This window comes from Dipodomys merriami, unplaced genomic scaffold (assembly GCF_024711535.1).
Source record: "Dipodomys merriami isolate MVZ:Mamm:240054 unplaced genomic scaffold, mDipMer1.0.p SCAF_50, whole genome shotgun sequence".
Lineage (NCBI taxonomy): Eukaryota > Metazoa > Chordata > Mammalia > Rodentia > Heteromyidae > Dipodomys > Dipodomys merriami.
This window is the reverse complement of record NW_027206069.1, coordinates 9021771-9047052: the sequence shown is the minus strand read 5'-3', so window position 1 is coordinate 9047052 and position 25282 is coordinate 9021771. Positions and strand designations below refer to the sequence as shown.

The following is a 25282-nucleotide window of genomic DNA, read 5'->3' as shown; positions in this document are numbered from 1 at the left end:
CCAGAGTGTGGGATCACTGGGAGGAAACAGGGAATGACTTAGGAATTTTATTTTGAGGGTGATGAAAATGTTCTAAAACTGTTGATTGCCGGGATGGATATGCAAATATGTTTATACTAAAAGCCGTTATATGAGACTCTTCCAGGTGTTATTAACAAAAGGAAAATCCTAGCTATTCAGTAGGCTGAGATCTGAGAACGGTGATTTGAAACCAGGCTGGACAGGAAAGTCCATGAGACTCCAGTAAACTACCAAAAAAGCCAGAAGTATAGCTGTGGTTCAAGTGGTAGAGCACTTGCTTTGAGCAATAGAAGTTCAGGGCAGTACCCAGGCCCTGAGTTCAAGCCCCGGAACTGGCAGAAAGAAAGAAAGGAAGGAAAAAAAGGAGGAAGGAAAGAAAAAAAAGAAAGAAAGGAAGGAAGGAAGGAAGGAACGAAGGAAGGAAGGAAGGAAGGAAAGAAAGAAAGAAAGAAAGAAAGAAAGAAAGAAAGAAAGAAAGAAAGAAAGAAAGAAAGAAAGAAAAGAGGAAATAAAAGAAATTTCTGGATACACGAATGTAAACTCCTAGCTCAGAGGGCATGGGGGAGGGGAAGCAGCTGGTACAGTTGACCTCTGGGTGGCTTTGTGGGAAAGTGGATGACGTCTGAGCCCATAGCTGGGAGAGGTGCTGGGGAGGAGCCTGTCCCTGAAGCTCTGTGAAGTGTAGAAAAAAGCAAAAGGCAACAGAGGAAAAGGGGTGGGGGGGCCAGGGGGAGGAAACAGGGACAGATTTCAGTTAGACAGAAATTGAGAAGTGCTTGCTTCCTGGATCAGGGACAAGGTTGCCCCATGTGGCAGGGAGCTTCCATCCTTGGAGGACTTCAGACAGATAGGACTACTTGCTAGTGATGGTCAGCAGGGACTCGAGTTCTAAGGGAGCATCTGAGAGCCAGGGCAGCTGACATGCAGGGCTGGGCTTCAGCAGGCTACATCTCAGAGGCCTGGCCTACGGTATCCAGAAGCTTTGCAAGTAAGTCATTGAGGTCCGCCTTCAAACCTACTCTGGTCCACCTCCCGCCCCAGTGGGGGTTCCATCAGCCTTCACAGCTCATGTACCACCTTCCTCTCTTTGGGTAGGCCAACTTTTTCCTTCCTTCCTCCCTCTCTTCCTTCCTTCTCTCTTCCCTTCCTTTATTCTTCCTTCCTCCTCTTTCCTTTCCTTCCTCCTTCCTTTCCTTCCTCTCTCCCTTCCTCCCTCCTTTTCTTCCTCCTTCCCTTCCTCCCTTCCTCTTTCCTCATTTCCTCCCTCCCTCCCTTTCTCCCTCTCTCTCTTCTTTCCTCCTTTCTTCCCTCCCTCCCATGCTTTGCTGCTGAGAAAAGCCCTAGAGCACCTGCCCCCGTGCTGCACCTGTGGATCCAGCAAGGACAGCTGGGTACATGGACAGCTGGGAATGAGAGGGCTGCCCGGGCCATCGGCACTCACTGCTCAGGTCATGCCTAGCCTGCCATGCAAGGGCTTCTTGCTCTGGAGCTGCTGGAAAACTCCTGAAGCTGGTTACTTTGCTTACACAGCACTGTTGGTGACTAGGCGTCAATGCCAAGGCCCTGCCTTGGCAGGGCCCTCAGCAGAGCCGGAGCTCGGCCCCAGAGAGGCAGGATCTGGAGAATGGATAGCAGGCCCTGTGCCTGGTGGCCTAGCTCATAGGAGGAGCTGGCATAGCAGGCCTGGTTGACAGCAATAATCACAGCTGGAAAACCAAGTGTGGCACAGAGTTGGCTGCAATTCCTCGCTTCTGGCTGCTCCCAGCCAGCCTTGGCGGCATCTTAAGGCAGATACCTTGCTCTGTTGTCTTTCCTTGGTCTTCCAGGGCAGGTGCCTTGGGGGCTGGTTTCTGGAAGCTCTGCCACTTCTTCAACCTAATTGAAGATCCAGACCAGCCCCAGCCTCAGCTGCTCCTCTTTCATCTAGACCTTGCTTGGAGGCCAGGGGCTGCAACTTTTTTCTTTTGGCCATGGGGCTTGAACTCAGGGCCTGAGTGCTGTCCCTGAGCTCTTTTGCTCAAGACAAGTGCTCTACCACTTTGAGCCACAGCGCCACTTCCAGTTTTCTGGTGGTGAATTGGAGATAAGTCTCATGAACTTTCCTGCTGGGATGATTTTGAACTTTGATCCTTAGATCTCAGCCTCCAAAATAGCTTGGATTACAGGCATGAGCCACCAGCACCAGGTTGGGCTGCAGCTTTTGACTTCTTACAGATTCCTCCTGCTCCTAAGAGCCACCACTTTGTCATGTAGCAGGTGCTGGCCATTCCTGGAAAGCACAGTGTGGAGGCTCATCCCTGCCAGGTGTCTGGGGTGACCTCACTCTTAGCTGTTGTCTTTTTGTGGCCACCAGCTGGGTTCAAGGCATGCATGGAGGAGGGAGTGGGGGGATGGCCTCCTGCTGGTTGGTACACTGCCAAGAAAAATGGCTTTTCTTGGTGATTGTGTCTATGTTCATGCCAGTCTACATGTTTCCTGTGTACTTGAACTTGACACAAGCAGACCACAGATATGTGCCTGAGTCACTCCTAACATCAAAGTTTGTAGCAGAAAGAGAACTCCAACTGGGGAGGTAGAGGAATAGAAAAACATTGGCTAACATTTACTGCATTGCATATTCTAAGTCCTTAACAGACACTGTGCTCATTTTTCACAGTTAGCCTATTAAGCAAAGACAAATATACACAATTGATTAAACCAGAGCCTAGAGCAGGGATCACACTGGCTAGAAGCAAACCTAGGGCTCTGAGAACAGCAGGCAGGCTCCATCTGCATGGACCTTTAGGGACAGCTCTGTGGGAGTTCTGAGGGTGGCCTCTTCTCACCAGCCTGTGGTATCATCAGTCTTTTTAATTTTAGCCACTTTTGTGGCTGTATTGGTTGCTGTATTGTGGTTTAAATTTGCATGTCTCTAAAGAACGTGAATTTTGAGTCCTTAGCCCACTTATTAGCGAATTTGTAAGTCTTCTTTGCAGAATCTGTTCCAATCATTTGTCCTCACCCTTTTAAAAAAAAATGATTTACTTGTCTTCTGTTAAATAGATTTTTTTTCTAAAGGAAGGATAGTTTTATTATCTCCATGTATGGGAAAATTAACATTGCTAAATAGATATTTTTGTGAGTATTTTCCCCCAGCCCAATACACAGAAGTCTGAAATGATGGTGCATTTTAATTGATATCTTCCTTTATGCTATTGCTTTTCATGTTTGGTCTAATACTTTTGCCTACTGTTTGGAGAGGATCTTGGGGGAAGAACCAGCCCCTCCCCCCAGTCTGCAAGTGACAGGGTAGAATGAGGGGAGGGGAAGTGCAGAGTTTGTTAGAGGTGATGGACAGAGGAGCCATGGAAATGGGGGCTTATAAAGAGAATGCCTTAAATATCAGGAAACTGATCTGGATTTTTCAGGCAGTGGGAGTCATGGAGATTTCTAGAACAAGGAAGGGACACGATCACAAACAAGTACAATAACACAGTCTGGGGGAGTGACTCACACTGGAGCCTGGCAGAGTTTCCATTGATCATGCTGAGTAGCAGCACCTGGTATCTCACCAAGCCAACTGTGGAGAGGGCGTGGCTTCACCTTTGGGATCCTCAAAGACCCAGCAGGCACCCCAGGTTTCCTAGACTCAGGAAGCCCAAGGTCTGCTGTAGGGGCCAGTGAGCAAGCCAGAGGCCCAGCCCTTTCTGGGTTCTGAGGAAGTTGCTTGAATACAGAAACTTAGAGCCAACTTTCCACTGGTTCCTGAGACCGCTGGGCCCGCCTCTTCCCCTCTAGTCTTAGCCCCTCTCACCTCCTTCCCTCCCTGTGGAGTCACTCAAGGTCTGGGAGATTGCCCTTCCTTCTGTCAGGACGTCCTCCCCCAGATACCTCTATCCAGATGTCTAGTTCACTAAAGTCACCTTCTGGGGGGAGGCTTTCCCCACTTCCTTGGTCCTTCTTTTTCCCTAGGCAGTACCTCTCTCCCGGAATGGAAATGTCATGAGGTTTTTGGGAGGGAGCCGTCTCCTCTTTTCCTTCATTTCATTGTGACCATGCCTGGAAGCTACAGCTGTGGGTCCTGGGAAGCTGGTTGTGGCAGGAGTGACTCAGGTGAACCCCCTCCTCCCCCCACTCCAAGCCCATTTGATGCTGGGTCAGATTCTACAGGAGAAACCTGGGAAGAGTGCAGGGCCTACCAAGGGCTACTCAGCAGATGATAGAATCTTCTCATCCCTATTCCCCTCCCTCTCCCCCTCCCCCCCCCCCACACCATCATATCAATGAAGAAGCCAAGGCCTTGAGAGGATCAGACTTGGACCCTTGTTAGTAACCGAGAAAATGGCGCTGGCTGTCTCACAGCTGGAACAGGATCCTGCCTAGCCTCTGGGGAAGGCCTAGAGCAGAGCCAGGATGTTGATCGAAAGGCGCTTTGTGCCCTCCACATTGCCGTGTTTCCAGGTGGGGCTGGAGGAGCCTAATGGCCCCAGGATGCCTCTTTGCTGGGTAATTCTGGTCTTCCTCTTTTCCATTGCCTTCCCAGAGGAAGTACTGGGACTGGAGAGCCAGGTCAGTGCCAGCTGGGCCATCCCCGTCTTGACCTCCAGATGATACTTGGCCAGTCCACAGTCCTGGACAAGCAGGCATGCCCACTCTGCCCTCTGATTCCCACCATTTCCTGGGACCCCCTATTTTCCTAGTGCTCCAGCTCTTGCTTCTGCATGGAGCCCAGGCTGTGGACGCCAGGGCTGAGTGACACACCTACTGCGGTCACAGGCTGTATGGTGGAGACCTCCTCACACCCCCTGCACACAAGCTCACACTCATCTTCACAAGTCCTTCCCACCTCCACCCCCATGCCTTCCTGTCAGGCCCCTGCAAAACAGCCTCTTAATAGGACACAGCTGGACCTGTTGACCCTCCCCTGTGGGAAATGTGGTCTCCTCAGTCTGGATTTCTGGGTCTATCACCCATCCATTGTCCTGTGTTCTTCCACAGGGCTCATCCAGGCTCCATTGTCCCTTCCCTACCTTCAAGCTGGTCCTTACAACAAATACCTTGGATGCTTCTAGAAGGGGTGTCACCCCTGGGCAATGTCACAGAGACTCTTAACAGGCAGGGGCACTGTTCTTCCTTCCTGGGTTTGTTGGTGCCAGCTCTGTGTGATTAGGGTTTCCAGCCTGCAGGTTCAGGGAGAGACTTGGTTCCACAGGGAGAATGAGTGCAAACAACTCATAGCCCATCCTAGGATGCGAGGGCCCAAGGGGTCTCCTTCCCAGCTCTGTGTTGGGAGGGGGTCTTGTGGGAGGGGGTGTCTTGGTTCCCCAGTCCAAATCTCTTAAACCAGCCACAGGGAGGGACAATAGGAAGTAGTTTAGTTTTGCTGTTTATTGAGTCTAGAATCCTCTTCCTCTCCCCACCCTGACATGGTAACACATCCTAGGGGTGAGAGTACAGACTGTTGTATTGGGAGGAATACAAAGGAACCTTCTGGAAATCTTCCATGCCATCATTGTCCATAGTCGTATAATGCAAACCACATAGTAATTTAGAATTTTCTAATGCCCACATTAAAATTGATTTTAGTAAGTTGTACTTAATCGTACCTAAGATATTATTTCAATATATAAATATAATATATAATGAACTATTTTATGTTATTGTATATATGTAATGTATTATGCATATATTATATATAATAGAAAAAATTATTCCTTTCTGTACAGACCATCTGTGTTTAAGAGCCAGTAGCTGTAGCATGGGCAGCACAGGTCTCTCCGTCTGGGTGGTAGTTATGGGAGTACAGACTTGTAAAGATGTGGTCAGGGTGCATTTCACTGCCTGACAGTTAAGAATTTTGGAAGGGTTTTTGTTGTTGTAATTGTTGGTGGTGGTGGTGGGTGGGGTTTTTTGGTGTGTGTGTGTCCTTACTGAGGCTTGAACTCAGGGCCTGGGCCCAGTCCCTGACTTTTTTGCTCAAGGTTAGGACTCTACCACTTGAGCTACAGCTCCATTTTTATTTTATTTTTTTGTGGGAAGGGAGTTAATAGGAGTCTCAAAGAACTGGCCGGGCCAGCTTCAAACTGAGATCCTCAGTGCTCAGTTTCCTGAATAGTTACAGGTGTGAGCCACCGGCACTTAATTGGCACTTGGCCAATTAAGAAGTTTTAAAAGTGTTCTTCTTAGCCAGGCACTTGTGGCTCATGCCTATAATTCTAGCTACTTGGAGACTGAGATCTGAAGATTGAGATTCAAAGGCAAGCCTGGGAAAGAAAGTCTGTGAGACTCTTATCTCCAATTAACCAACCCCACCCCAAGAAAAGCTGGAAGTAGAGGTGTGGCTCAAGTAGTAGAGCGCCATTTTTTAACAAGACAGCTTCATGGACAGTTGCTCAGGCCCTGAGTTCAAGTCCCCCATACCAGTACACACACACACACACACACACACACACACACACACACACACACGTGCCCTTCTTCCAGGCTCTACTCAATGCCACCCGTGCATTCCTGAACTACCCCTGGCACTGCATTCCCAATCTAGTCCTTCTTTATGCTGTTCCATCTGCTTTCTGATAACTACCATAAGACAAGGTATTCGTTCTGTATTCCCTGACCCCCTTGGCTGGGCACATAAGTAAGCACAGGGAGCTGAATTTCATCGCTTTGTTGTACCCCATCACTCAGCCAGTTGCCGGACGAGCTGATCATTTGATCTTGTTTCTCAGTCCTATTCCAGATGTTGGCAAAGGAGAAGGAGAGGAAGAGAAAGAGGAAGACAGCACGGGGCTCCCTCAGTCATCCACCTTGAAGAGCCCCCGGCCTCACCGAGGTATCAGCATCCTGGAGAAGCTAGTGAAAACCTGTCCCGTGTGGCTGCAGCTGAGGCTGAGCCAGGAGGAGGCAGCCAGGATCCTGCAGCAGGAGGCGGCTGGGGTGAGTGCGCTCTCCTCCCCTGCAGCAGCCAGGGGCTCCCATGCTCCTCGTAAGGAAGCAGCTGCCTCCACAGCACTAACTGTCTGCTTTCTTTTCCCTCCTCGATCTGCAACCTGGCCACAGTATTTTCCCAGAATCAGCAGTGGTAACTGTGGACCAACTGGTTTCTGCTTGGGGAACAGGGATGGTTTGATAAGGGCTTTCTTGGCACCTGGCACCTAGGAGGTAAGACTGGTGCTGTGAGGAGGCCCATGCCAGCCTGCTCTGGCTTGGAGAGCTGGGTCTGGTGTTGGAGACCACAGAATGTCAGAGCCAACACAGTTTAGACCCACCGATAATACTTAACACAGGTTAGAGGCAGTGTGGTGGACAGAAATGTTGGGGGAATGAATGGTCATCCTTTTATGCAACTACTTAAAGAGAATAAAAGTATAATTTTAAAATGCTTTGGACGAAAGTGGTGCTGTGGCTCAAGTGTTAGAGCACTAGCCTTGAGCTAAAGAGCTGAGGGACAGCACCCAGGCCCAGAGTTCAGGCCCTATGACCGGACCCCCCCAAAAAAATGCTTTGGAGTCAGGCTATGGGTGCTGGGTTCAAGTCTTCTGAGCCTTATTTTGGTCACTTTGAAAAATGGGGCTTTAACACCCCTCCCAGGAGTGCCTATGCTCCTAGAAAGAGACATGGATGAAGAGATGGGTAGACAGATGATGGATAAGTAAAAGATGGATGGTGATAGGATGGATGTAGGTGGATGCATAGATGATAAGACAGACAGATCGATGATAGACATAACAAATAGATGGGAAAAAAATAAATGATCGATGATAAAACATGAACCAGAGCTTCTCATGTGTTACTTTCATCCCCATACACGTTTTCTTTTATGTTATTCCCTTTTCTAAAGAGCAATTTAATTTGCTTAATTATAAAAGTGGTACCATCTATATGTCCATTACCCAAGCTGGACAGAAGTGAATAAGTCTCATAAATGTCATTTCCACCTACTATAACCCAGCCCACTTCCAAGAAGGCTTATTTTTAAAACAGAGATGAAATTTGCATCACAGAAAAACAGCACTTCACATGTTCATGGTGGTGGCGTTTTTGTACCATCACGGTGTTGAGCAGACACCACCTCCTCCAGTTCCAGGGCCGTTTCTTTCTCCAAAGGAAAGCCTCCTCTCCATTAGTCCATGCTGCCCACTTTGCCACTGCGCTTGGGACGTATCCCCTGTGTGCTGGGCTTGCTTGGGACGTACCCCCTGTGTTCTGGGCTTGCTTCCTTGTCCTGCTCAGGTATGCCCACAGCACCCCTATGACCAAGGTCTCGCTGCAGAGGGACTCAGTGAGCCACTGGCAGAGCTGGGACTTGAACCCCAGCTGTCTGGGTGCTCCCGTGCCCTAGTGCACACTGTGTCTGGTTTGACACTTAGACTCCTGTCTCCCACCTGCTTTCCCCTAGGTGCTGGTTTATCCTGAAAGGAGCCCATGATCAGATATGTGTGGGGGTTCTAGGTGCAGGGCAGACTCGTTCACCCCAGACTAGGTTAAATTCTTTGAGTCGGAAGTTGTACCTGCAACCTAGAATGACTGAAACGCTTGGGTCTCTGGCAAAGTCCCAGCCTCCCCTGGCACAGAGTCTGGCCATGGAGCTTGGGGCTGGAGGGGGAAAGGTGGCACAAGGCCTCCTGGGTAAAGGCAGACAGTTGTCTTGGGCCAAGCTGGCCGCTAGGTCAGTTTTCTGGAGGGGTGAGTGGCAGGAAGGAAGGGGAGGCAAGGGTGTAGTACGGAGAGAAGCCTTGCTGTTGATGCTATTGCCAGAGCTTTGCAGGAAGGGAGGCTTCAGGTGGTGAGTTGGTGCCTTATTCATAGAATGGACTTAACACCAGCTAAGATGGCTGTGCTCAGTTTTATTGGATCTGCACAGCCAGTATCCTCAGCAGGCCCAGGTGGCAGTCCAGCCGCTGTTACTCCTCTGGGAGGTTCTGAGGGGATGCTTATCCCCTGACATCTAGAAACAGGCCCAAGAAGCAGGCCAGCTTTCCTTAGCCATATGAAGGTATGTGTCTAGACCCTGTGTGTGGGTGGGTCTGGGCCAGTGAGGGGCATTCAGGGGCTCTGGGACAAGCTGGGGTATATGAGTTGTGATCACTTAGTCAAAGGTACAGTCCTCGGGCTGGGAGGGAGGTCGGGTCTGCTGAGACCACATGACTAGTGAATTGCTGGGCTGAAATTGGAGTTGGGTCTTAGCTAGGCCAAACAGCCCTCCACAAGGGAGCCAGCCATGGGAAAGAAATGGAAATGAAGTTGGGCCTCCATATCAGCACCCACAAATCCAGCAACCATGGATGGGAAATATTTGAAGGAGATTGCATATGTGCTTGCATGTGTAGAGATTTTATTCTTTAAACAGCATAACAACTGCTTATGCAGCAGTTACGTGGGTTTTTTAGATATTGAGTCTACAAGATGATGTCATTTATGTCCAAATATAGTTGTGTTGCTTAATGACAGCGCTGTGCTGAACAATGCATCACTGGGCTTCTGTGTTCCCATTGTACCAACATAATAGAGTGTATTTACACAGGTCAAGATGGCTACCATGTGCAATTTTATTTCATCCTCACAGGTAGATGTAATTAATGTCCCCAATTCCAGGTGAGGAAATGAAGGCACAGAGATGGTCACTCACTTACCTGAAGTCAGGTTTTGCTGTGTAGGAGCCTTTCTACAAAACTGTGGAATTCCCATCGGGGCCATGACATCATCATTTTGAAAGATACAGGACCCTGGGAGACCTGAGCTATGACAGCAGGTGGTACCTGGAGAGGCAGAGCTGGCCTTGAACCAGTGGCCTTGACCACATCCCACCTCCTTCCCCAGTCCCTGCCTCCCTTCCCTGTGGCCTGTTCTCTGATAAGGATGTGGGAACACAGGAGCATTTAAAAAAAAATTGTATGTATCTAGCAACAAGGTCATCAAATGCTACCTTTGTTTGATTTGCTAGCTTTTTAGGCTATTTCTAGCATAATAGAGAAGCTGCAAAGACAGAGCAGAGTGTTTTTTCCCTGACCTTCACGTCTCCTGGACTTTCCTGCCCCCACTAGCTTTGAATCTGTGCGAACAAATCATCAAACTATGCAACTGTGGCTTCCAATCATTGAACTTCCTTGGTCCCTGGAGTTATCCGAAGCCCACTTCCTTCAGATGCCCTCAGATTTGACCTAATGCCCTGTTTATCTCCCCCACCTCCTCCCAACTCCATCTTGGACACACATTCCACGAAGTCATCGTGTCTCGGGACAGTTTCTCAGACTTTCCCTCCTCTGTCACCCCTGTTCAAGGAGGAGCAGCCAGGCTCGGTAGGATTTGTGCAGTGGTTTGGATGGGTTTGGATAGACTCACAGAAGGACCTACAGGTGAGGGCCATTCTAGTCGTATGGGATAGAGGGTACTAGTGTCAAAACAGCTTTCTCAGGAGGTGCTGGGCTTGCTCAACTGCTGAGCTGCCGCTCATGGGGTTTTCCACCTTGTCGTTTACCTTTTCCTCCTTCCATGCTGGCCTCCCAACAGGATAACAGATGGCCAGACCAAGGGTTGTACAGAGTCGAACAATCATTTGGTTCGTGATGGGACAGACACAAATGATTGTCATATGCTGCTTCTTTCCTCCTCTCCCTCCTTTTCCCCCTCCTCCTTCTGTATGTGTGTATGTGCATGTTAGACCTGGGGCTTGAAGTCAGGGTTTGGGCACTGTTCCTGAGTTTTAGTGCTCAAGGCTAGCACTCTACCACTCTAAGCCACAGCTCCACTTCTGGTTTTTGGTGGTTAATTGGATAATTGGAGATAAATCTCATGGACTTTTCTTGCCCCAGCTGGCTTCAAACCACAATCTCAGATCTGAGACTCCTGAGCAGCTAGGATGACAGACCCACCAGTGTCTAGCTCTCATATGCTTCTTAATGGATGCTTTGGGCTGTCTGCCTATATTGATCATTTTGTGTGATCCATATGGGTCCCTCCTGTAAGAGACCCTGCTCAGCTTCCCCCTACCCCAGGGGGAATGGCAGGTTTTACCCTCTCTCCTGGGTTAGATAGCCACATAAGTGACTTGAGATTCATTCTTCTGTTTAAGGCATCTGTCTCTTCTTCTTCACCTGTTTATTTATCCAGTCACTTGCTGGCATCACCATGGAACTGTGGATTCTTACTTGACACTTTAGGTTATAATACTATTCTACTTTGTGTGGTTGTTTAAGTTGCTCTATCTTTGATCACTGGGAATCTTTCAAGTGGCTTGCCAGTGAGTGTGCATGTACGTGTATGTATGTGTGTCTGGGCCTTTGTTTGTGGATTGATGTGAGCACCTTGTCTTTCTACCAGCCCTAGTCTGGGAATCAGCTACTTTTCCAAGGACAGTTGTTTCCTTTTATTGGAGAATGGTCTTATGAAGTGTGTTAGTCAGACTTTTTGTTACCATGGCAAATGTCTAAGAGAAACAATAAAGTGGAAAGATTTGTGTGTGTGTATGCTAGTATTGGGGTACTAGTATTGGGGCTGGGTGCTGCCTCTGAGCTTTTTTTGTGCTCAAGGCTAGCACTCTACCACTTGGGCTACAGCTTTACTTCTGGCTTTTTGGTGGTTAGTTGAAGATAAGAGTCCCCTGGACTTCCTTGCCCCAGCTGGCTTTGAACCTTAATCATATCTCAGCCTCCTGAGTAACTTGGATTCTAGCATGAACCACCAGTGCCCAGTGGAGAGATTTACTTTGGTTCATAGTCACAGGTTTCAATCCATGGTCAGCAGGCTGCATTGCTTTTGGGCCTGTGTGAGACAGAGCGTGGTGGAAAGGCCTGGCAGAGGAAAACTACTCGCCTCCAGGCAGGCAGATAGGAGTTAAGAGGTAGGCGGGAAAGCCAAGACACACCCTGCAAGGGCGCCCCAGCTGCCCACTTCCTCCAACTAGGCCTCCCAACAGTCCTAGCTCAGAGCCCTTATATCTGATACCTTTGGAAACACCCTCATAGACACCTCCTCCCCTCCCCAAGCTGTGCTGTGTTAATCTCCCAATGCCCAGCATGCAGGAGGCTCACAGTCTCCTTCCTGCAAGGAACACTAACTCCAATATTATTCGTTTGACAAGTGTATTTGGTGAGGCCTTGTCTTGCTCCCTTCCCAGTGCCCAGGCCAGGGGAAGAGGTGCTATCGCTGCTGCAGGATAGCTGGGTGCGTAGGAAGCATGCATGGCAGAGGCCCCATCTCCATTTGCAGTGAGGTCACCCAGCCCGTGATGAGGAGGGGCCTGCCGTGAGTAATCTGGCCACCATGTTGTGGAGCCTTGTCTTCATTTCACAACTGACTGCCTTCAGGGTGCCAGTCCTGGGGCTTGAACTCAGGGCCTGAGTTTAAGTCCCTGAGCTTTCGTGTTCAAGGCGAGTGCTTTATGACTTTGAGGCACAGTGCCACTTCTGATTTTCTGGTGGTTTATTGGAGATAATAGTTTCACGGACTTTCCTGCCCACCCTGGCTTTGAACTGTGACCCTCAGATCTCAGCCTCCTGAGTAGCTAGGATTACAGGCGTGAGCCACTGGTGCCTGGCTCTACAAGAACTTTTATAAGCCAATATTGACTAGAGGTCTAGCTCAAGTTCCTACCTACAAAACAAAGAAACAAAAAACATTATCAGGCCTAGTGTGGCAGTGCATGCCTACAATCCCAGCTACTTGAGAAGTAGAGACTGGGTGGGGGGAAAAAATCACACTTCGAAGCCAACCTTAGGCAAAAAGTTGTGAGAACCCTAATTCAGACAAGTTAGACATACATAATATGTGTCTATAATGTCATTGACAGAACCCAAGCCAGCCCAAGCAAAAAAAAAAAACTCAAGACCTTATCGAAAAACTAACAAAGTCAAGAAAGGGGCTGGGAGCAGGGCTCAAGTGATAGAGCACCTGCATAACAAGTTTGAAGCCCAGAGTTCAAACCTCAATACCACCAAAACAAACAATAGCAACCAAAAAAAAAAAAAAAAAAACCCTCCAAAGCAGTATCTCAGCTTTATACCTAGAAGTCAGTACTTCTTTGGTTGAGCTTTGCTATGCGTAGCCAAGCTCCAGGTGAGCAGTGAGCATCCTGTGGGTTTGGCTTTACAAGCTATAATTTGTAAATCTCCCACCTGAAGCCAAAAGACAAAACAAAACAAAACCACCTGCTGGGAATTGCCGGAGCCCTGGGCTTGTGAGTCAGAATACCCACCGTGCCCCTCCTACTCCTGTGCAGGTCTGTTCTTTTGGCTTTGAGTATTTGGATCTCTCCTTCTCCTTCCTTTTTTTAAAAAAGAGATAGAATCTCACTTTTGTAGCCGAAGCTGGCCTTGAATTCCCAGTTCTGCCTCGGCTTTCTGAGTGCTGGGATTACAGGCATGTGACACCACACCCAACCTGCCTTCCGTTCTTGAACCAGAGAAGTTAATTCTCCCATCTGAAGCCAGCGATTTCTTGCACTTTCAGTAAGAAAAGCCAGTAGTGTGTTTTGAAAGTTCTCTGGGTAATTGAGAGCTACAACCAGCGTTGAGAAACAGCTCAGCACCCTGCTGCAGCTACCTTCTAAAGGATTGGAAAGGTGAGCCTCAGCTCCCCCAGGTTAAAATTTGGAGACTGAGCGAGAAGAGCAATGTATCCTATCTTCCCAGTTCCAGGCCTCAGAGATCCTGGCAGCTCTGCGGGCTCTGGTAAGGCTTTACTTTAAGGGTGGCTACCATGTCCATGTGTGTCCAGGAGGCTTTGTTTGGCTACAGCCACCCACCTCCACCGCACAGCTCTGCAGTCTTGAAAAACTGACCACCTCTGTCCCTGCTTTAATGGCATGGTGGGAAATTTCCCCGTACAACTGGAAAAATAGTCTTAAAATAGCGAAAGTAGAAAAGCAGACGGTTCTGAATTGTGCCGGCCAAAATATGGATGGTTAAAGTCCAAACCATTTATAGTGCATTTATTTCACTTTGGGTTTTAATGCACTGGGGATGGGAAGGGTGAGGTTGCTACAGAATTCTCTGCCCAAGCAAATTCTGTCCCAGCTGTGGCTGACATTTTGGGCCTTTAAAAACCCACACTGGACCAAGGCAGACAGGGAGGGAATCTAGTCCCTCTGGGAGTGCCTCAGTGTACAGCTCTGATCGGGGGTGTGTGTGTGTGAAACACTCCAGGAGTGGTACATCTAGAAGAGTACTTTCTAGAAGGAAGGAGACTTGTGTCTCATCTCCTTCTGTACAGCCTAGAAAAAGCCAGCTTGAGAGAGAGCCAGTGACCTGCTAAGGGACACAGAACAGACTCGCTCAGAAATGGAGAGGGCATCCATTCCTCTGCTCACGCCCAGAGCTCTTGCCAGCCTCCCGCTGGGCTTTTGGGGGGAGATGGATGGAGGAAGCCTAGCTTCGAAGAAAGCTGGACCCCAGAGTGGGCATGGCACCAGGAGTTGGCACAGATGCAGACAGCGAGTTATGCTTTCTGATAGTTCCTACGTCAGGCTGTGGTGGGAGGAAGAAGTTGACAGAGGGAGAAAAGGGGTGAAGAGGACAGAGGGGGGCTGACTCTGTTGTCAGCTCGGTGTGGCACAGGCATGGCGTACTCCCAGAATGCCGTGGGTGGGAACAATGCCAGGGCTTCAAACCACAGCATGGCATGACGGTAGTGTCAGCCATCGGGTACTCTTCCCTACCCAAGGAGAAATCCAGAGGTTGAGCCCACGGAACTCAGTGATGGCTTCTGTTCCAAGTTCTTCCTGCCCTTCTGCCCCCCATCATCAAGATGTTAGCTTTTGAGCTCCAGATTTGTTTCCTCATGGTTACAGAATGGCCAAGACTGCTCCAGACCTCTCACCCATTCAGAGAGGAGTTAATGGGCTTTCTTCTCTGTCTTTTTATTAGAGAATAAATGTTTTTCCATGTGCTTTATTGGACCCCTCTAACTGTGAGGAAGGCTGGCGGAGGTGAGCAGGATAGTCATGATTAGCTGTGGCTAAGGTGGAAAGTTCTAGAAGTAGTTATGTAATGGGAGTGAATGAGCCAATTAGATGACAATCAATGGCTGGGGGTGGGGAGGGAGACCAAAAACAAAGGGGCAAAGGTAAGTCTCAGGGGATAGAAATACAGCACCTGTTACACTGGGGTCCTGGCCCATGATACAGGTTTCTCTTGCTAATAAAAAGCCCTCCTTATGGTAGGCATGGGTCTTCTATTTTCATCTGTTTTATTTTATTTTGGGGGAAAAAACCTTGCTGATCAATTCACCCTAATGGATGTGATCCAGAGTTTGGAACCTGGCATCCTTGCTTCTGGTGTGAAGAAGGGGAGCCCTGCCCTGTGTGTGAGCTCCTGGTGGCAACCGGGACCTCTGACCCCATCCAGAGAACACCAGGTCCCTCAGTTAAAGTGGGGTCCCCAGGCCACCCACACTTCGGTCCAACATGGCTTGCAATTTGAGGGCTCCCAGGGCAGCTGTTCAAGTGACAGGGCATCTCACAGAGCCCCCTGAAAGGTTGACGATCCGATGACAGCTTTATTACAAAGCATAGAACTCAGGAAGTACCAAATGGAAGGGATATGTGGGGTGAGATCTGGGGAAGGTCGGGTACAAAGCTCCCCTGCTCTGAGAAGCTGGGTGCAGCTCGCTCTCTCTCTCTCTCCCTCTCCCTCTCCCTCCCCCCCTCCCTCCCCCTGTCAACAGCCAAGGAGCCCCTGAGCTCCCACATCAGAGGTTGGATGTCCTCATCATGGCTGACTAAAGCATGGGCTCTATGGGGAACTGTCTCCAGCCTGCTCCCCTCCGTGGTGTTAGGGTGTGGCTGAGAGGTGCAGTGCTCTAATCCTGCTTGTTCCCTGGGACCAGCTTCTTCCCGGGAGTCAGCTGTCGGTGTTATCTTGGGGGCTCTCACAAGGCCTCCTTATGAATGAGACCTGCCCTGGCTCTCAGGAAAGCCCCAGAGGTTCACAGTGCTGTGCCAGGAGTCAAGGACAAAGAGCGGCCACGTTTTATCATACCCACTTGCTTGCTATCGCTCACACCCTGGCGCCTGTCCCACCACTCTCCATGGGTTTGATGGATGAGGAGGCACTGGGCCTTGAACCTTTAGAAAAGAGACAAAACAAGCCATGCCTGAGGGGCAGTTCAAGTTCAGGTTCTGTGTAGCCTAAGCAGAGGAAAGGATGGGAGCCGAGTGCTTCCTCTGAGCCCAGGGCAGGGCTGGGAGAAGTAGAAGAGCGCCAGCTGGCCCCCAGCCCGCAGGAGGGCTCCTCCAGGCTAGCATCCCCCTTCCTGGTTCCCTCTGCCTGCACTTGGCATGTGGAGAGGGCTAACTAACCTCCTTTCCCAACACAGCCACAGGCAGGGACTAATATAGACTCACCCTTACCACTCCTCAAATGTCCTCACACACTCACAGAGCCCAAGACCTGGAGAGAAATCAAGGAATGGGGGTAGAGGTCTAATGTCCAGGCTCTAGAGTCTTAAGGGCCTGAGCTCAAACCCAGCTCCAGCACTACACTCTACACAGTGATCAGAAGTATTTCTTGCCACATTCTTCCTCAGTTTCCCCATCTGTAAAACAGGAATCACTACAGAAGCCAGTGGGATCATGAGGCCCAGTGCTCTGGTGTTCGGGCACGGGGCAGCCAGGGCGGGGAAGGTGTCATCCATACATCTTAGTAACAATTACAATGATCTCACTCTATCACTAGTAGCCAGCAGCAGGATTTGGAGCCTAACGGGAAGTGTTCTTCCAGAGTTCCCCACACGGGGACCATGTCCCTGCCTTCAGGGACTGGGTCATACTCCAGCCATAGGCTTGGGGACCGAGCAGGGGGACTTCAGACTCCAGAGGTGCGGTGTATGTTGGGAGGATGGGTTGAGAGAAATGGGGAAAGTGATTCAGCCCCTATGTCCTTGAGTATCTGTGCTGCAGGTAGCTGGGGACATTCTAGAAGGCATCACAAGAGGAGGGGTAAGCTTGGGCAGGACCACTAGAGACTGAAGAGGGCATTGTAAAACAGCAGAGGTAGTGGCAGGGAGAGGCCTGTCCAGAGATCAGCCCTGGAGGCCACTGGTCCCCCTCCCTCCCCCAACACCTCCTGATGCAGAACTAATGCCCAGGCCCTTTAGAGCCACCATCTGGCATGACCCTTGCTTACTAAAGCACAAGTGCGTCCTGGCCTAGAGGCAGGTGTCTTTCTGTCAGTGTAGAGAGAGGCCCAGCAGCAGAGCCTCATCAAGCAGAACTTGCAGTCCATAAGGAGAAACCTTAAAGCGTAACAGGCCCAAATTCAATAGCCTGAACCCCAGCTCACTTCCTTATGTATAGTCAACCCTGGCGAGGCAAACCAGTGTCCTATAGTCCCAGGCCTTTCTGGACCCCTTGAACCCCCACTTCAAAGCCAGCCCCACAGTGTAGAGCCAGCATCTTAGGTGGAGGTCCTGAATGCTGAGCCCCCCCCCTCCCACCCCTTGCCCAGACTCCCTTATCTGCAGTGCCTTGTGACTGACATGTTCGGCAAGCCAATGAGAAAAAGACTCAAGGAACCTCCACGTGGCTGTGAGCCAGGTCCAAGTGCAGCCCCGGGTAGTCTTCAGGGGTGCTTGGCTGCTCCCCACCCCACACTTGTTTCAGGAACCTTCCAGCTGACTTCCACCTTACTGTGGTCTTTCTAGCCTCCACCCAAGTCTGACTCAGGAGCTGACTCTGTTTCTTCCGTTTCAGACGTTCCTCGTCCGCCGAGACAGTGGCTCGAAGCACCTGGTGTTGTGTGTTCACTTCCACTGTCGAAATGACAGCTCCTCTGAGGTGCTGGAGTACACCATAAGAGAAGAAAGATCCAGTAAGTCCTTGTCCTCCCCTCTTCCCCCTCCAGCTCACTTCCCCCTCTCAGCAGCAGCAGCAGCCATAATAACCCATAATAACCACAGCCTCTCCTCTCTACACCCACTGTGTTTAAAAGTCAAAGAATGAAAATTCGTTCAGCCTGCTGATGCTCCTTGGCCAGACCTGAATGCTAGAGAGAGGGAAGGAAAAAGGGGAAAAGAAAATGTCTGCCTTCCCCACCCCTGGTCCCGGTGACATCTTAGCCTACACACAAATGGTGATGAGACAAGTCATTTGGTTCTGTGGAGCCTCAGCATCCCCTTCTGTCCTAGGACATACAGTCCCCATGCCTGTGTGTGTCTCCAAGCTTTGTGCAGGCTGAAAGGCAAATGCGCTATGTGTGTGTACAAAAGAGGCCTGGGCCTTGATGGAGAGCTGTGTGGGGTCTCCGGTGCTGGGGTGGGGTTTTGCTGATGGATAAGATTTTCAGATTTGGGCCTCTCTAGACTTCTGGGTTCAGCATCAACCAGTCCCTTCCTCCTCTCATGGCCAAGCCTGTGTATACCAGGTGTTAACAGAGAAATCCATGGAATGTTCTAAACATTGCTGGCATCCGCTGAGAAGTCATGTTGCCCGGTCAGAAGCACAGTCACATTAAAGAAGTCTCTTTAAATATTCACAGCCAGTGGCTCTGCCTAGAATCCTAGCTGCTCAGGAGGTAGGGATTGGGAGGACTACAATTTGAAGCAGATGATGATAAGTGACAGCAATGTCAGTTGGAGAGTCATGGTGGGGGAACGTGGACATACAGAAGCTTCATTTGCTGGGTGTAAGGACTTTCACCCAGAGGACGCTACCTTCTGCGCACATGCAAGATTCCTCTTCGACAGGAACCTGTGGGTGACAAAGGCTCTGGCACATTCAGCATGTGGCCTCCAGTTTCTTAGGGCTTAGTCCATCCTACATGCTAGAAGGGAAAAGATCCTGGAGGAGCCTTGAGGGTAGGTCTTACTGTCCAGGCTTGGAGTGGGTGTGTCCCCTTTTGTTCACATTTTATTCGTAGGAACTCTCAATCACCTGATCCAACCTACTTGCAAGGAAGCCTGGGAAATGTAGTCCACGCATGTACTTATGAAAAAGCAGACAACCTAGATTTTCATGAGTTGCCAGGATTCTGCTCCCTGTGTGTGGGGGGGGGGGGGGAGGGGGGAGAGGGGGGCGGGCTTTGGGGCAGATAGAGTAGAACTGGGACAGACTGTTCATTTATATAGACACGTGTATAGCCAACTTAAATGAGTAGAGTCTAGAGGTGAGGGGTAAAGGAGTGGTAAAGAAAGGGGTTCTCAAAGAGGGATAGGACTGTTATATTTCCGCAGACCAAGTACTTAGTGTCTTATGGTAACTATAGAAGAGGTTGTTTGGGGGAAGGAAGGTGCGTGTACTGTTCTCCACGAACCTGAGTTCTTTCTCATGTGGCCAGCAGCAGGTATTGTCTGTAGGTGTTTCTAGGGCCAGAGGAGGGAGTGTTGCTCAAGGGCAGGGACCCAAAGTTTCTTGAAAAAAATCAAGAGGGGAAATAAGCCAAACCAGCACCCTGTCTGGTTCTGCTTTTCTCCTTTGGGCCTGTGCCCTTCCCACATTGCCATCCCCGCCTCCACCATCATTTCTAGGTCTTTGCACCCCAAATACAACACAGGTCCAGGAGACTGTATCTGATTTCATGACTCATTTCCAATTAATAGCTCATGAAAGAAAAACCAGAATTGGGCAGTAGTTAACAGGCTAAAAATGGGTGTTAAAAAGAACTTCAGTTTAAAACTGGCCCAATCTGGAATGCAGCATGGGCAAGTGAGAGTTGATGACCAAGGAACAGGTGGGTTGGGGGATGGAAAATAACTCGGGGGAAGCTGAAAGGGTAAGGATCATTCTTAGGTCATTCTGACCTAATGGCATTCTCACTGAAGACAGGCCAAGATGGACAGACACCACCTGACTTCCAGTAGATGAAACACTTGGTCCGATATTGAGGTCAGTCAGATCACAGGGGTAGGATGCTCTTGCTAAAACTGGATTTTTATAAGAAAGCACACAAAGTAACTTAGGAGAAAGTCCAGGGACCTGAGTAAAGTTTGATATGGTAAAAAGGAAAAAAATTCCATGAATCCCAAGACACACCAGAACTTTCAGGAAGGAAAGAGTTTATGTCCCTGAGTCCTGTCTTCCTCCCAGACCAGTAGAATTCTACCTCCTGGTAGAATTTCACTTTCCATTTTAAAACTTAAGAATTCAAGCTGAGCACTGTTGGCTCATACCTGTAATCCTAGCTACTGTGGAGGCTAAGATCTGAGGACCATGGTTTGAAGCCAGCCTGGTTAGGACAGTCTATGAGATGCTTTCCTCCAATTAACCACCAAAAAAAGGGGAGGGGCTGGAAGTGGAGGTGTGGCTCGTGTGGAAGAACACCAACCTTGAGCAAAAAAGCTCAGGAACAGTGCCTTGAGTTCAAGCCCCAAGAACAACACATACACACACACACACAACACACACACACAACATAACACAACACACACACACACACACACACAATACAAACAAAAAATTTCATGTAACCTAACTTTTCTAATCAATCCTTGTTTGAGCACATTCTCCATAAACATCCATTAAGCATGCCTGTGCTTTTTATTTTTTATTTTTGGTTGGTCATGGGGCTTGAACTCTGGGCCTGGGCATTGTCCCATAGCTCTTCAGCTCAAGGTGAGTGCTCTAGCACTTGAGCCACAGAGCCACTTCTGGTTTCCTGGTGGTTCATTGGAGATAAGAGTCTCACAGACTTTCCTGCCCGGGGCTGGCTTTGAACTGAGATCCTCAGATCTCAGCGTCCTGAGTAGCTAGGATTATAGGTGTGAGCCACTGGCTCCCGGCTGCCTGTGCTTTTTGTCCGCTGTGTCCCATACCTCCTTTCCCTGGGGCCTACCACTAGAGCAAAGGCCAGACAGTGTCAAGGAGGTAGCAGGTGGTCTGTCACTCACTGCTCCAACCTGCACTCTCTCTGTTCTGTCCCATACCCATGACCATGTGGGAAGAACATAGTCTGTGGAAGCCACAGAGCCTGTTCAGTCCCAGCGCTGAGTCTTCCTATGTGACCAGGGCGTGGGACGGCGCCGCTTCTGGCCTCCCTCAGAGAGTTCTGGAAGGAGCCAATGTGTCCATAGTGCCTGAGACTTGAGCCACTGTGGCCAGGGCGGGGGAGGGGTAGGTTGAAGAGGAAGTGGTCAGGGGAAGGCCCAGGCCTGGACCTGGAGCCTACACTGGGGTTCCCCACCCAGAGCAGAGGAAGGGGATGAGATAAGGGGGTGCCCCGAAAGTGAGTGGTCAGCCTCCGCTGAGGCCCCACACCAAACATTCCCTTTGACCACTTCTGTGTTTCTGGGAGCTTGGAGTGCTCTGTAGTTTCTTTGAAAAACACTGAGCCAGTCAGTTCAGGGCAGTCAGTCTTGCTGCCATGACAAACAACCTTACACCCCAGTGGTTTGCACAGAAATAACTTGGATGTACCAGTGTGCATGTATGTATGTGACCTGTGTACCCAAAGCAACATGAGCATATTTCTCACTTGTGTGATGGGCCGGCTGAGGCTTTTAACAATAATGTCTTTATGCTTTAGTGCAACTAGAAGAGCAACATAGGTTGGGGAGGGGAGAGAGAGAGAGAGAGAACCTGGGGGAGGGAGGAAGGGGGAGAGAGGAGAGAGAGAGAGAGAGAGAGAGAGAGAGAGAGAGAGAGAGAGAGAGAGAGAGAGAGAGAGAGAGAGGAGAGAGAAAGCAGAATTTCATGATAGCTCTGGAAGGTTCCACTTAGAAATGGCAGCCACCACTTCCCTGAGCATCTCATTGGCTAAACCAAGTCACATGGCCAGGTCAGCCACCAATGAGATGGAATATATATATGTGATCCAGCATGGAGAGAAAGTAACTCTTTTCTGAACAAGAAGTGCATGAGGAGTGGGACCCAACAGAAGAGGCTGGGCAAAAGGCATATGTAATGAAGCCAGACAGCAATGGATGAGGGTTTCCAGGCCTCTGGGTGGTAGCCCTGCCCGCTTGGTGTCTGAAACGGGCCATCTTGCCAGGAGAAGACTGCAACAAAAGTACCCCTTACCGAAAATGCTTGGAATCAAAAGTATTTTGGACATAGGGATTTTGGGGGGGGGGGCTGGAATACTTATGTATACTTAATGAGAGATACTATGGAAAACAGGATCCAAGTCTAAACACAAAACATTCATAAACACAAAACATTCATTGTCCCATATGTTCAAGATGTATCTTAGGCACGTAGCCTGAAGGTTAACTCTTAGAATGTTTTGGCACTTTAGCCTTCTGACTGCAGTTTGTCAGCTGTACTTGTGTTGGCTCTAAAAGTTTGAGATTTGGGAGTATTTCAGTTTCCAGTTGGGGGTGTTCCACTTGTACCTACTTTTTCGTTAATGTGCTTAGAAGGTGGTTACAATGGCATATTCATGGATGCCATTTTCCTGATGGCTGTTAAAAAAAGAAAGAAAGAAATGAGGAGAAAGGGTGGGAAGGAGGTGGAAGGGGAGGAGGGAGGGTGAGCAGTTGGCCCCTCTCTGGAAGAGGAATCCGGAGGCAGTGATGACGGAGTGGTGTGGTGTGGCCCACGCAGGAAGTACCACCACCTGGCATTCACAGTCAGAGCCTCAGCCCACTTCATTCCCTGCTGTTCCCTCCATCTCCCTGACTCCTGGCTTCCAAAGGACCTACCTGGCCAGCTCAGGTAGGATGTCTCCTCACCTGACCAAATTTCCCACTCTTGGGTGTGTGACTTTAGATCAAGTCATTGATGTGGGTACTGTCTCCAGGGCAAGTATGGTGACCCCTTCATACTCTTTGGCTGGCGATCACCACCACTGTAGCAGGGTAGTCCTGTAGCAGGACTTTTAACCCCAGCAAGGGAAAGATTGTAGGTGAGTCCTCCTGGGCAGTAGAGTATATAGCTAGGGCAGAGTGTCGCCAGGATGCCTTGGATTTCTCTTGGGCTCCTGAGTTACTGGAATGACATTTAATCTGTATTTGAATCAAGATGGACCAAGCCTATCAACAGACTTAGTCTGCTGAATAATAACCATTATTCATAAAGGAAAGGTTGGTATAGAGAAGGTAGCCTTAACCTTGTAGCTGGAAGCAGTATTGTCAATTGGATCTTTGTGGATCTTGCATTTGATCAATGCAAACCCTATTTATGTTTCATTTTGTTTGTGCGCCAGTCCTGGGGCTAGAACTCAGGGTCTGGAGGCTGCCCCTGAGCCTTTTTTTTTTCCTCAAAGCTAATGCTCTACCACTTGAGGCAGAGTTCAACTTTCAACTTTTTGGTAGTTTATTGAAGTTAAGAATCTCACAGATTTACCTGCCCAGGCTGGCTTCAAACTGTGAGGCTCAGACCTCAGCCTCCTAAGTATCTGGCTGTAAACCTTGTTCTTAAGAACATGAGCTTTGAGCCAGGTACCAGTGGCTCATGCCTGTAATCCTAGCTACTCAGGTGGCTGAGATCTGAGGATCATGGTTCAAAGCCAGCCTGGGCAAGAAAGTCCATGAGACTCTTATCTCCAATGAACCACCAGGAAACCAGAAGTAGCACTGTGGCTCAAGTAGTAGAGCACTTGCCTTGAGCTGAAGAGCTGAGGGACAGCACTCAGGACTAGAGCTCAAGCCCCAAGACCAACCAAAAACAAAAAAAGAACATGAGCTTTGGAAAGATGGACAGTGCTGCAAAGACGGACAGTTCTGGGTTTTTCTTGGGATATTCAGCAGGCTGCCAATCTGTGAGATGGGAGCATCTCCTTCACAGCCTATGGATGATGAAGAGGAACCAATCACTTAGCATGCACAAGGCTTGGGCCCCCCCTTGCCTGCATGTGGACATAGACAGGAGCTGCATGTTGCAACAGCTATTCCAGCCCAAGTGTAATAAATGCTGAATTCACATTAGCAGCTAGAATTAACATGCAGATCACACCTCCCAGCCTCACTTCCTGCCCTGCCCAGCCCAAGAAACCAGTACATTTCTTATAGCCCATGGAGGGATGGGCAAAAATAGCCATAGTTCACTTCCTTCTGATTTCACCATTCTCTTTTTTTTACCATGCAAACCTGAAGTTGGATTGAGGGGAGAGGAGCAGACAACTCACTCCAAAATCTTTGGCAAACTTTCTCTCTGTATGTGCCTGTAATAAGGCTGACACTCAGCTTTTTGCTCAAGGCTAACACTCTATACCACTTCAGCCTCAGCTTCACTTCTGTCTTTTTGGTGGTTAATTGGAGATAAGAGTCTCATTTTCCTGCCCAGTCTGGCTTCAGACTGCAGTTCTTAGATCTCAGCCTCCTGAGTAGCTAGGATTACAGGGGTGAGCCACTGGTACTTGGCCTTGGTAAAGTTTTCTAAATAGATTTTGAATCATAGTCATTTTTCAGCCCTCCTTCATCCACTTAAAACTTTTGGTATGAACTTTCTCTAACAATTAAACATTCCAAAGTCTTTGTTGCCATTAAGTATGTGCTGAGTGGCTTTTCAGGGAAAGTACTTATGACGGCCTCTCTGAGACAGGACCCCTGGCATTGACTCAACAGGGGAACAAGACACACATGCATTTAATCCCTGTAGGGAAGACTGTCCAAATTGCTTGACTATGAGTGTGTGCTTGGGGCATGACAGCTCATTACTCAAGCCAGGTGTCAAGGTGCATGCTTGTAATCCAGGTATGAGGGGAGGCTAAGGCAGTGGGATTGTAAATGCAAAGCCATCTTGTCTACAGAATGAGACCTTGTCTCAAAATAAACAAAAAAGTGCACCCCCTCCCCTCACCAGACTGATTGAAAGGGCAATAAACCCAGGGCTCCTTTGGGCCTTGGAAGTTGAGAATCATTATGATGAAGAGCAAGTAAGTGATGAAAGAGGACCAGCTTGGGAAGCTGAAACGTCAGCCTGCATCAGAGCTCAGAGGCAGGCCGGAGGACGTGGACAGGGCCCAGGTATGGGAGGCAGTGGAAGAGGAGGCTGCAATTGAAGGATTCGCCAGCTCGCCAAGGGCTGTGACAATCACCTTACACAAAAGTTTGGAACAGGAAGTGGCCCATGAGATTGACAGCTCAAGAAGCACTGCAAGGAAGGTGACCACCACAGCCAGGGCAGAGGCCGAGGAGGGAGGGACTGCAGAAACTTGCCTTGGCTGATGGCACGGTGGCTGCCCAGGAATGGGGGTTGAGAGCTAAGGAGAGGGACAGGCTCTGCAGCAGCCACAGGACAGGACAGGACAGGAGGACAAGACCGGAGGACAGGACAGGGAGCCCCCTGGGTAAGAAGCCAGGTGCAGCAGTACCTCTCCAGGACTTGTGGGCAGAGTTCTGGTGGAGGAGTAGGTTCTCCTCGGAGAGACGTGGACTGGGAAGGAAGCTCACAGACATGGAGAAGGCCCATCTC

At 49.5% G+C, this 25282-nt stretch overlaps 1 protein-coding gene across 2 annotated transcripts in view; it reads left to right on the top strand.

The window, feature by feature from the left end:
• The window catches only part of LOC138810502 (ras and Rab interactor 3-like), an 87103-nt gene that overhangs the window by 15866 nt on the left and 45955 nt on the right, over window positions 1-25282 (top strand). For both annotated transcript variants that reach the window (XM_069997697.1, XM_069997699.1), the window contains 2 exons: window positions 6729-6936; window positions 17687-17804. In XM_069997697.1, the coding sequence (XP_069853798.1) occupies window positions 6729-6936; window positions 17687-17804 (326 nt within the window). The remainder of the gene's footprint in view (window positions 1-6728; window positions 6937-17686; window positions 17805-25282) is intronic.